The sequence below is a fragment of the Mauremys mutica genome, chromosome 8 (assembly GCF_020497125.1).
Source record: "Mauremys mutica isolate MM-2020 ecotype Southern chromosome 8, ASM2049712v1, whole genome shotgun sequence".
Lineage (NCBI taxonomy): Eukaryota > Metazoa > Chordata > Testudines > Geoemydidae > Mauremys > Mauremys mutica.
Window position 1 is genome coordinate 14,001,101 of NC_059079.1, and position 12,865 is coordinate 14,013,965.

Sequence of the window (12,865 nt, forward strand, 5' to 3'; positions counted from 1 at the left end):
TTGCAACCTTCGGACTCAATCTTTTGAAGCTACACCCAGAGGAGAGAATCATTGCCTGCTGATTACCTATTCTCTGATTCTAAAGATCTAAGGCCCACACTGTATAACGGAGAGACTGACCTTTTCATGTTGTGCTTATCTGAGCAAAAGCTGTTATGAACTTGTAACCACAGGAAAACCCCTGTGTGGGGTCTGAAGGACTGATCACCTACCAGAGCCCTTGCTGGAGTAGGGTCTGATCCCTGGTGAGGTTATTAGCATGTGTGCAGGTTCTATTATTGTTTATGCTTTCTCTTTAAAGCTTTCACCTTAAAATAAATGTGCTTGCTTAAAAAGAGCTGTGTGGTAATTTATAATTCTGGGCAATTACGCTGTTTATAGCCTCCAAGGAGAAAGCAAAGTGCAGACGCTGTCTGTTAGGCTCTCTGGCTTGCTTGGAATAAATCAGTGTAGGCAGAGAACTGTACAGCCTGGAAAACTCCCTGTGAGAAGGGAGAAAGATATGGGACTCTGCCCTAGAGAGGAAAAGGTTAGAGAGCTGGAAGAATGGAGAGGGGGCCACTAGTGGACTAAGGTGTAGTTGCCCTGAACTGTGACAAAAATATCTTTCACTGTATGTATCTAGGAGAAAAAGGTTTCCAAAGTGCGGTTAGAGCATTAATTTATTATGTACTAAATACTATTTTTGGATAATAACTTGCAATAAACCAAGATTATTGATATACGAATAAACAATGAGACAAGATGATGTTCAGTTTATGGATCCCATTTTAGTAATGCACATCTAATGATGCATGACTAAGTTATTACAGTAAGATTGTTAATCATACAGTTTAGACAACCATAAACATGGAACAAACGGTGCTGGCCCTTTAAAATTTCTTCTATCCCGCTAAAAGGGGGTGTCCTTTTTTATGTGTGGGCTTGTTTTTGAGAAACTCATGAATCAGGAGATTTCACCCTGCAGAACAGGAGGAATTTTAAAGGGGCAGGAATGTAAGGTATGTATTTGCACTTGCAATAAATGCCTTTTCGTGATTATCCTTGTAAGAAGATAAAAGCCCTACTTGTAAAGCCAATGAATGGAGACTTTCCTTTAGCTTCCGTGGCAGAGTTTTGAACGTCTTTAGTTCAATCCCCTGTGTTGGTTGGGTGGGGTATAGTGGACACTTATGTCTGAACATATAGCATACAGCCATAGAACTTACAGAGTAGGACTGAACAACAGTTCTGTGCTTCAGTAGTAATTTTGACTGCATAGTCCTACATTATTTTAAAGGATATTGTACTCCTTCTTTGGGTGGCTGTGATATACAAATAGGAGAAGGCAAGGACATGCCAGTTAAACCAGCTGGATAAACCATGACATGCCAAATAAAACAAACTGTATAAATAAAGATTACTGTTCCTCAAATGATCACAGAGAATGACTTTTCAAGTAGTTTTATAAAAATCAAGGTGCAATATAGACTGTTGTATATAAATAGAGGGCCAGATCCCTCTGTGATGTAAACAGAGGAGCTCTACCAATTTACATCAGCTGAGCATCTGGTCTACATCTTTTATTCAGTGCTAAACATAGCTATAAATCAATCTCTGGAGCTAATGATGAAAGCTTAATTGAAAAATAAGCAGCATTTTTTAATAAGACGTGTTAGAGTTTAAAGAAATTGGAAGAGATATTTCAGCACTAAGTAGCACATTCCATGCACTATGATTACCTCTAAGTAAATGAAATGCAGTAGCAGCTACATTACAGTATTTTAAAATAATCATTAATAACATCACTTTTAAGGAGCCTCACCCACCATCAAGGCACTTTTGGTATTGGACAATGTCAAAATAGCTTTAAAATAACAACAACAACAAAAATGACAATAAGAAAACCACTCCTTTGTCTAAATAACAACCTGGGGTAGGAGGATGGGAAGGTGGTTCAACACAAAAGAAAAGGAAAAGGGTAATTTTGTAAGAAAAACAGAGGCAAAGACAGGAAGTATTAAAAATCACCCCTCAGAGAGTTTTAAGGCAGTCACAACAGAGGAGTAGTTTATTAGTTACCATTAAAGTCTGTGCAAAATTGAGCCCTAGGTTATGGTGCAGAATGAAGATGCTGGAACCATTATGGTGGAACAATCTGCCTGCAGGGGATGCTATCCTGATTACTCTTCCCCCGCTGAGTACTGGGGTAAGGACCAGACAGAATCTGTCCCACAAGGATTATGTTATTGAATTTTTCATTTGTGAATTCATTTAATTATTTTATTGCATGATTCTCTTTTTTAGACGCAAGGGAGCATATTCTAATGTTCCACTGAAGGGTATGTCTACACTGCAATGGAAGACCATCCTTCAGCCCAGGCTCAAGCCCAACCCCCCAGCGTTTACACTGAAATTGTACTAACCCTGCAGGGCTGGAGGGTCTGAGCTTGAGTTAAACTGGGACCTAGGGTGCGAGTCCTATTGCTTTGCAGTGTAGACACAGCCCCACTTGACTTGGGCCCTGGGACCCAGCCAGAAGTATCCCACAATTCCACAGGACAACTTCCTTAGTCCTGTCTGTCCCAACGATCTGCAATTCCCCCGACTGAAAATGGAAGCCACCTTCTCCCTGTTTGTAAATGGCAGCTCAGGTCAGCATTACCCCATTCTCTTCTGATCACTGATCTGCAAGCACACTGTCAATGGAGAGCAAACCTATCAAGCCTTTTGCAAAGCGAGTTGCTTCCTGGTCGTGTGCAGGGCAGGCAATAAAGTCTTCCCACAGTGCACCATGGAGGGGCGTGCTAGGGACTCTGGGATCTGGATACTTTGATTGAGTCTGTGCACTAAAGTGTGGATGCCGGAGCACTAGGTTTGAGCATGGGTTAGAAATGTCTTAATGTAGGTTTAAAATACCCTAACATGGGTCAGCTGACTCAAGTCCCACTAACCCTGGGCTTACATTGCAGTATAGACTAGTGGCATGCTTGACTGCAGGCTCTTAAAGGAGATGAGATGCTGTGAATATCCCAGCACAGGACACAATCTTACAGGGAGGAACATGCTAACCATTGACAAATATTTGAAAAGTATAAGCTTCAGGGTGGGAGAGAAGCTGTTTAGGTTGGTCCAAGGGAATATAAATAGGAGAGGCATAGCAGAGAGGTGTTATTAGTGTTATTTATAGAACTTCTTCTGTAATAGTATAGGTTTCAAAGTGGTAGCTATGTTAGTCTGTATCAGCAAAAAGAACGAGGTGCCACAAGGACTCCTCATTCTTTTTGTAATACTGTAGATGCACTAAATTATCCCACATTTACATCGCAAACTCCTTACAAATTCTTCTCTTATTTTTTCTTGATGAGAGAAATTCTTTCCAAATGATATCCTACCTCAACCCCCTCTTTGAATAAGATTACTTGGATGGAGAAAATCCAGACAGCTGGAATTCTGTGTTATTAAAATCAATATTCTTTGATGAACATTAGGTCTGGACCATATGCAACATTTCCAATAATAATCCAAATACAGCTTTTCACCTATAATGAATTATGGAGCAGTTCCTCTAAATCATCTGTATAGAGTTGGCACTGATAGTGCCAATTTAAAAAGAAGTGCCAGTTTTGAGCTTCAAATTGATATTTTATTCTGATAAATCAGAATCCAATATTAGCCAATAAGATACTAACCACACAGAAGCACACGCTTTTCCTGACCGTTTTCTCCTTTTTGTCTGAGATCTGATCGGCTGCCACCACAGCTCATGGAAGAGCAACACAAGCTAATGACAAGAGCCAAGGACAACATTTTGGAGAACTAAATAACCTTTCCAAGGGGCCCAAGGTAAGGAATGTAATTAGGGAGGCTCAAAGCATCCTCTCCCAGGGAATACCTGGAGGAGAGGGCCTGGGAAAAAGACACTTTGCCCAAATGTTTTCTCCCCTGTGCAATGAACAGGAGGTTCTGTCCCTAAACTCCACAGATCTCTCAGTTCCACATGGCTAGCAGGGGAAGCTGCCTCAGGCAACAGATGCCTGTGCAATCTGCATGTAATCACTCTCTGCATTGGCTCTTCCTTCCCATCCACATGGCAGTGCAGATCAGTTACAACCAAGTAACCATGGTTTCCCCAGCTGTGGCGGCTTAGGCTCACAGGATCCCCCATTAAAGGAATTGTGTGTGTCTTGCTCCAACTCCTGTTTCCCCGAGCAGATTTTTCACTATCAAGGGCCTAGCACCCTGTGTTATAGCAGCAGAATCCAGCACTACTCAGAGCTGAATTTAGCTCTCCAACCACTAAACGTTGATTCTACAGTTCTCCAAGCACAACTGCCAAAATCATTATGTGTCCACCCTTTCTCTATCCTCCGCACTATGCATGAGACCACATGAGAAAAACACTAGGTCACTCTTAAATCCTTGCCTCCTGTGCTACCGAAAGCATCATGGAGACAAATCACCAGATTGAACCAGTATATAGGGAGATTTGTTATTATTAGGACTGTCGATTAATCACAGTTAATTCACGCAATTAACTCAACAAAATTAATCGCAGTTTTAATCACACCGTTAAACAATAGAATACCATTTGAAATATATTATATATTTTTGGACGTTTTTCTATATTTTCAAATATATGTCTTCTGTTCTGTTTTACTCACATTCTGCCATATATTTCATGTTATAGCAGTCTCGGATGATGACCCAACACATGTTGTTCGTTTTAAGCACACTTTCACTAAAGATTTGACAAAACACGAAAAAAGGTACTAATGTGAGATTTCTAAAGATAGCTACAGCATTTGATCAAAGGTTTAAGAATCTGAAGTGCCTTTCAAAATCTGAGAGGGATGAGGTAGGTGTGGAGCATGCTTTCAGAAGTCTTAAGAGAGCAACACTCCGATGTGGAACCTACAGAATCTGAACCACCAAAAAAGAAAATCAACCTTCTGCTGGTGGCATCTGACTCAGATGATGAAAATGAACATGTGTTGGTCATCACTGCTTTGGATTGTTATCGAGCAAAAACAGTCATCAGCATGGACACGTGCCCTCTGGAATGGTGGATGAAGCATGACGGGACAAGGGCAGAAGGGATAGCTCAGTGGTTTGAGTATTGGCTTGCTAAACCCAGGGTTGTGAGCTCAATCCTTGAGGAGGCCACTTAGGGATTTGGGGCAAAAATTGGTCCTGCTAGTGAAGGCAGGGGGCTGGACTTGATGATCTTTCAAGGTCCCTTCCAGTTCTAGGAGATTGGTATATCTCCAATTATTACCTTAAATGAATCTTTAGCGCACTTGGCATGTAAATATCTTGTGACACCGGCTACAGCAGTGCCATGTGAATGCCTGTTCTCACTGTCAGGTGACACTGTAAACAAGAAGCGGTTTGTCTAAGCGATTGGCTGAACAAGAAAGAGGACTGAGTGGATTTGTAGGCTCTAAAGTTTTACATTGTTTTATTTTTGAATATAGGTTTTTTGGTACATAATTCTACATTTGTGAGTTTAACTTTCATGATAAAGAGATTGCACTACAGTACTTGTATTAGGTGAATTGAAAAATACTATTGCTTGTGTTTTTTACAGTGAAAATATTTGTAATTAAAAATAAATATAAAATGAGGACTGTATACTTTGTATTATGTTATAACTGAAAACAATATATTTGAAAATGTAGAAAACATCCAAAAATATTTAAATTATATTGTGTTCTATTATTGTTTAACAGTGTGATTAATCTCACGATTAATCATGATTAATTGTTTTAATCGCTTGACAGCCCTAGTTATTATAGGTGGGGTTGGAAGCAACCTATTATCAAGGTTGGCCAACACTTACAATTATAAGACCCTGTTTTCAGTTGCTTAAACCTGGCCAAAGGTTAACCATTTGGGTTATAATTTCCCATGCTGAGTGTCTGCCTCAGTCTGATTATCTGGGGAAAATCACATCCAAATTGGTCCAGCTGTTTCTGAGAAAAAGCCATGGGAAAAATACACTGTTGGGGGAAAGAGGAGGGGTCCACCCTGGTGAAAAGTGGATGGGCTAGGCCCATCCACTTTCAAAAAGTGGGAGGGCTGTGGCCCTCCTGGTTCCAGCGCCACTGATCCTGCTGTGAAATGGAAACTGGGACTGGAGGCTGGCAGGCAGGCAGGGAGCAGGAAACAGAGCTGGGTTGAAGGACTGGGAGCTGGTGGGGGAGACTGCAACTTGCTTGAGTGAAAAGACTGGGACTGAGAACCAGTGCGAGGGAAGGGGGGGAGCAGGGAAGGAGATAGGTCTAACAAGGTCTCAGGGTGAAGGGGAGAACTGGGACTGGTCAGGAAAAGAGAGACTGGGACACGGAGCTAGGGTGTGGGGATGACACTGAGACTGGACAAGGAGCTCAGGGCGGGAGATTGGCACTGGCAACCTGTGGGGACCGCGAATGTGGATGGGGCAACCAGAGGCCAGACTGGAGGAGACAGATCAGATGAGGAGCCAGGAGTGGGAGGGACTAGGAGTAACTAGGCAAGGAGACTAGGACTGGGAATGAGGGGAAGACTGGGGTGGTGTGCAAAGAGGTGAGACCAGGACATGTGCAAGGACACTGAGACTGGAATGAGAAGCCTGAAGGTTGGGACGAAGTGAGGAGAATGGGACTCAGAATGAGGAGCAAAGGGTGGGGAAGAAACAAGACTGGGACAAGGACAAGTTGAAAGGAATGGAACAGAAGGGAGAATGGACAGAAGAGTCTGTGTCCACTAGAGCACCCCACGCTTCCAGAGCCTGGAATGGCACCCAAGGTTCCTGAGTCTCAGCATTCCTCCACTGTAAGCAAACACCTGTGAACGCCCCTGGCAAAAGTATCCTATATCCCCTCTAGCGCTGGCCCATGTAGAGGATGGTAATCTACTCCACTAACTCAACTTGCTACTCCTCTAACTCAACTTGCGGACATCTGTGTGGCGGATTCTAAAGGTTCCAACCCTGCTGATGACCCATGTGTCAAGATGATGCCACATGATGGTATTTTTGTTTTTTCAGTTTGCTCTTTAAAAACTAGGGAATCACACACATAACGTGTATTTTAAAAAAAACATTAACATTGCATAGTCAAGCACTCACAATTTAGGTAATGCCAGAATTAAATTCAATCCCCTCGTGCATATACTTTACAATGTAGTCTTTAATTATGTGATCAAATACTACTTTTTCCACAAGCCCCCAGCTTATTCAGTGCACAGGATGGACCTGCTCTGGTGATGAGTCAAGGCTGTGTAGTGAAGGAGGACCCCTGCTTTATTTGTTGCAGAACTTATCGTGTGTAGTGAATGATGCAGGAGATTGCAGGAAGAGAAAGAGTGATCCCATAGCTGAGGCACATGAATGTTGCTCTGAAGAACTGGATTCTATCCCTGCCTATGGCACGGAGTTTCTGTGTGATGCTGGGCAAGTGACTTAAATCAAGATGCCACTAACTGTGTGTTCATTTTTTGGGTACCTGCCTTGATACTCTGGAATCTGATTTACAGAAGTGCTGAGCACTCACTGTTCTGACTGAAGTCAATGGGAGCTATGCTTTGAACATATCAAATACTATATAATGCTAAGTATGCTGAAAAATCATGTCCTAGGTGTCTCAAATTGGGCACTCAAAATTAGTAGATACTGTTATCTTACTCATATTGTGTCTCAGTTTCCCATCTTTAAAATGGGGATAATAATTGTCACATTCTAGGATGCAATCCAGACTTATGAGGAGTTGTCACTGCCTGCCCCATAACCCTGGGTGCCTTGCAATGCTTTGTAGTTGTAACTTCCAATCTGGGCTGCTCGCAACCAGTCTGCCAGTATGCCGGTCACACCCTGAGTGTCTGTCTGCAAGACAGCCCTGGGTCAGCCTCTCTGACCCCAGCAGTCTGTCTATAGCTCCACTCTGGCTTCCACCAGCCTAGGTTACTACTTTCAGGGTGACCCCAACATACTCCAGCCCTCTCTTTGACCGTTCAGATACTGAGGTTTGTTGCCCTTTAAGGAGTCAATGTTCAACAGTTTGTTACTTCAAGCGGAGTTAACAAACAAGTCAGTTTAAACATAGCACTGGATGGGTTTAGATTAAAAATAAAACAAGTTTATTAACAAAAAAAAGATAGGATTTTAAGTGAATTCAAGTACAAGAAATAAAGTTAGCAATGGTTACAAGCAAATAAAAGTGGAAAAGCATCTAAAAGTCTAACACTCTAGAAAGTTTTGGTTCAAGGCTTTGTTTAAGTTGGCCATTCTCACCCACAGTCTTCCAGAAAGATGGTGACTGACCCTCTTTTCAGAGGCCCAAAACAATGTTTATCCAAACCATGAGGAAGGCAACATGGAGTCAGGTGGTGAAAGAGGCTCCCTACTCTTTCTTCCCCCACTTGTGTTTACTAAAATACATATTGTTCTGTTTCCTGCCATCTCCTTCTCCTGCTGTCTTGAGGACTCTGTTTATTACTTATATAGAAACTGAGATAAAGAAACTTTCCTCTGTTTAGGACAGACCTTTTAAACTACTTTTGCCTGGGCAGGGCTGTTTGGCATTGAACATGTGCTAATATCACATAGGGAGAATTCATAACTTTTCACATAATGTTGCTACATGTATTTCACCATGATATGATTGATAAGTGCGTTATTACAGCATGTGTGGTGTGAACACAGGGGTGCTTTTTTGGTCACAATAATATCACCTCACCTCACAGGCATGTTGTGAAAATAAATGCATTAATGTTTGTGAAGCACTCAGATAATATATTGATGAGCACCACAGTTTAGTTTCAACAGTGTGTGGTAAATAAGGCATGGGGCCACATATTGAAAAATGAGGAGAAAAGAACATATTGAATAGCTGCTCATTATGTGAGCGTTGTTCCTCTTGTGCACTAAGTGAGGGAGGGATCCTCTGAAAAAAATATGTGATTATGTAACGAAAGACTGTCATACCACCTACACACAAGGTAGCTGAATTAAGGCAATCTTAATTCTGGCATTTCCTAAGTTTTTGAGTGCTTGACTTTGCAACACAGATGACTGATACCTGCTGATATTGGGGAGCACAATTTAAAGGTTCGTCTCCTTGAGTCGTGCTCCCCCCCATATGTCACCTCTGCTTTGCAACCTTATTTATGTCCTTGTAATTTCATTTTTTGTGTGTAATACAGTATATGTATTGCATTTGTGTCCCTACAGAATACTGTCCAGATGACCATATCATAATCTATGCATATTATGTACTAATGAGGCCAATGACAATGATTATATGCTACTTAATTTGTATGATCAAAGTTAATTCTGTCTATCACTAGCCCTGTTTTATTTCTGGCATCACATTAAATAGTTAGTTAATAAATTAAATCAAAAACCTTTTAAAATTCAAGACAGGGCTTCAACTGCTGTAAAGATCTTCTTAATTAGGATCAAAATCAGTTTGCCAGAATGTTGTGTCATTATTTTCTAGGTGGAATCATGTTTTGCTTAGATTTCTTTTAATGCAGTTGGAAAAAAAAATCATACGTGATCATGCCAGGGCAGAAATAGCACAAAGCGACAAAATCTCTTGTGACTTCTGTACCAGATGCTAATGGACCAGCCTTTAGTCTTTGCTTTTTGAAATCTAAACAGTCAAACTTATACTTTTAAATCTCTATTTACTACACACACACCCCATTCCAATACACATGACTGAAACCACTTCTACTAATGATTATGTATCACTATAAAAGTTCTGAATTTTGTGGCAATTGTTTGCTTGATGAAATCATGATTACTTTCCTCTCATTGCAGTGAATGGGATACACTCACTGTAGTCAACAGGAGCACTGTGTGAGACTGTGATCATGATTTTTCCCCTTCTGAATTTATGGATCTGACAGCTGCTTTTAGGAACAAAACAGATGTTTTAGGCACATCCCATCCTTGCCTCTGCAGTCACAGAGACTCCTTATGGCACTGGAATCACTATGGCTTCATTGCACAAGGATGAAACCAGATTCTGGAGAGCAATGCAAAGGCTGATGCAGTTATTGGCTCTGTGTGCACCAGCTGTATGGTTGTATGCAGAGAACAAGTAGATTTGGGAGCAGGGTGGACAGGGAATTCACAGATCCTTCTATCCTCCCACCATAGGTGGTCCGTATTATGGATTGCGGCTACTGGGCTGGAGAAGCCTCCGTGGAGCCAGTCTACAGGCACACTAAGTATGTCTACACTGCAGATGGCAGTGTGTTTTCTAGCTCAGGCAGACAGACATACACTAACTCTGCTTGAGTCAACATGCTACAAATACCAGTATAGCAAAGGCTAGCACGGGCGGTGGCTTGAACTAGCCACCTGAGTAAAAGCCTACCCAGCCCGCCCCGGGTACGTAAGTCAGGCAGTTAATCCAAGTTGCTACACTGCTATTTTTAGTGGGCTAGCTTGCGGAGCGCTAGCGCACGTTGGGGTACCCAAAGTGGGAAGAATGCTCCCAAGCTAGAGTGCAGCTGTATCGTTGGTGGCCTAAAAGGGGAAGGAGAATTCCTTCCTCATCCTTGCCCAGTCCTCATCCAGCTCCTCTAGCTACGTGCAGGGCATAGAATGTATCCCTTTGCGATTACTGTAAGATCCAAAGCATATCATTTGTTATTATTTACCTAATATTTCCATAGCTACCCACATTCTTATTTGTGAGCATAATTCTATTTGCTTTGGTAACTTCTACACAGAGCTAATTCTCTGACAATGGTCAATCTTTTCTGTTTGTGGCCAATTGTCTTTATAAGCAGGCTCTTTATGTTCAAATTTCTTTGCTGTAAGAACCTTTACTTCTGCTTTGTGAAACTAGGGAATGTAATTATTGATAGCATCAAATGGTATCAAACAATAAGGAGGCATATGAACCATTATTTTTGCTAGAACTATAACACGCAGCTGCATTTTCCTCCCAAGCAAATTGATGGTATTTTCTTCCATTAGATCTTAACAATTTTAAAGCAGGTTAAATGCGAAGTGCAAACAACTTATCACAGGAGCTCTTTAGTATGTACTACACCAATCCTACCAAAATACAAGTATATTCACCCTCACCTCTTCAGACTAAACCAACACGATCTGAATGTAGAGCAGTTATTTGACACCTCCATCCACAATACCTTATAGGCCCAACCCAGAGAACATGTAGGCACATGAGGTACTCGGGATCAGGCTCTATAACAAACTCTAGTGTAATTCCCTTGCACCTGAGTCAAGTAACGGCTTGCTTTGATATACGATAAAGTTTTATCAACTTTGCCAGATGCTTTACGTGTTCCTATACCAGGGGGTAGCTGTGTTAGTCTGTATCCACAAAGACAACAAGGAGTCCGGTGGCATCTTAAGATGGACTCCTTGTTGTTTATGTGTTCCTACGTTACTGTGATATTACTGCCCAGCTAGGAAAAGCTTTTATGGATACATCCATCACGAGATTCAAGTTTGTTCCATCGTGTGATTATTTTACTTACTCCTGTCTTTTCATCAAAGATTTTGATTCCTCCAAAGGAGACAGTTAAAAATATTTTCTGTTTATGTTCTCCTTTCGAACGAGCCGCAGCAACAATTCCCTGTTGAGACAAAGAATGGTTGGGTTGATTTCACTATTTTTTTGTTGTATTTTCTGGTAGGTGCCCACACACAACAAAAAGTGGGGGCATCACTTCAGAGGAGTTGAGCACTTGATGCTTCTCTCTGGCTTCTAGGCATGCTCAGAACTTCTCAAAATCAAGCACAAGCTCTTCCTTACTATATGCAGCCACAATTTAAAGGCCAATCCAGGTTGAGCCTCCTCCCCACCATCATCTTCCACCCTTCCCTCCCCCCAAATACTAATTTTCTTCATGTTCCTCACAGCCCGTTTGATGCATGATCCACACAGAAACTCTTACCAATTCCCTGAGCCATCCAGTCCTCCTTGGAATTTGTTCTTATTTGAGCTGAAGATAACCTGATTTCTAGAAGGCTTTTTCACTCTGCAAATTTATTTGTTCTTGCTTAGTTTTTTAAATAAGGCAAGAGGGAAAAGGCTCTCTCTTTCATGGAACAAAATGAGCCAACTGACCTTTCATTTTTAAAGAAAGATCTTCTTTGCAAGTTAACAATAGCCTTGACTGAAAAATGGGATGCCTTTTCTGTTTATTCTCCTTTTGTCTAGTGGACTTACCCTATTATTGGACTCTTCTGTCCAGTGGGTGGACTGGCTATTTGTGCATTCTGTATATTATTACAGCTGAGATATAACCTGGCACTCACATAGCAACTTCTCTTTCCATCTTCAGAGTCCTACTTCTATCAGTTACCAATGCTACCAGCCTAGGATTCAGTGTCACAAATTACATTTGTGAATAAATAAAAATACTTAGCCTAACACTTTGCATCTTCAAAATGCTTTACAAACATTAACTAATTAATCCCCACTACACCGGTATGAAATCAGTATTATTATCCCCATTTTACAGATGAGGAAACAGACACAGAAAGGTTAAGTGACTTGCCCAAGGCCATACAGCCACTTAATGCTAGAGCCAGTGCTAAAACTCAGGAGTCGCTGGTTCCCAAGTTACCTACTCAGACCACTAGACCAGGGTGGCTTTTCTGGAGCTTGACCAGAATGTCGAAGGTAACATAACACTTCAGCAGAAGGGAATGAAGATTAAAATGAAGAGGAATGATTCCCTCACGTTACATGGTAAGAGCTAGGAGCTCTAGCTCAAAAGACAAGCATATGAATTTGTGAGACCATCTGCTCTGGATGGATCTAATCGCCTCACATTACTTAGGCAAGTCTCTCCACTACACTTACAGGAATTAAGCACCTTGGAGACATGGAAATGGCATTCCTATGCGAGAAAG

The 12,865-nt window shown here is 41.5% G+C and overlaps 1 protein-coding gene across 1 annotated transcript in view; it reads right to left on the reverse strand.

Annotated features, from left to right (window-relative positions):
* DAB1 (DAB adaptor protein 1) overlaps positions 1-12,865 on the reverse strand; it is a 418,072-nt gene that overhangs the window by 80,888 nt on the left and 324,319 nt on the right. Inside the window, exon 10 of the mRNA XM_045028235.1 lies at positions 11,482-11,580. Within this exon, the coding sequence (XP_044884170.1) occupies positions 11,482-11,580 (99 nt within the window). The remainder of the gene's footprint in view (positions 1-11,481; positions 11,581-12,865) is intronic.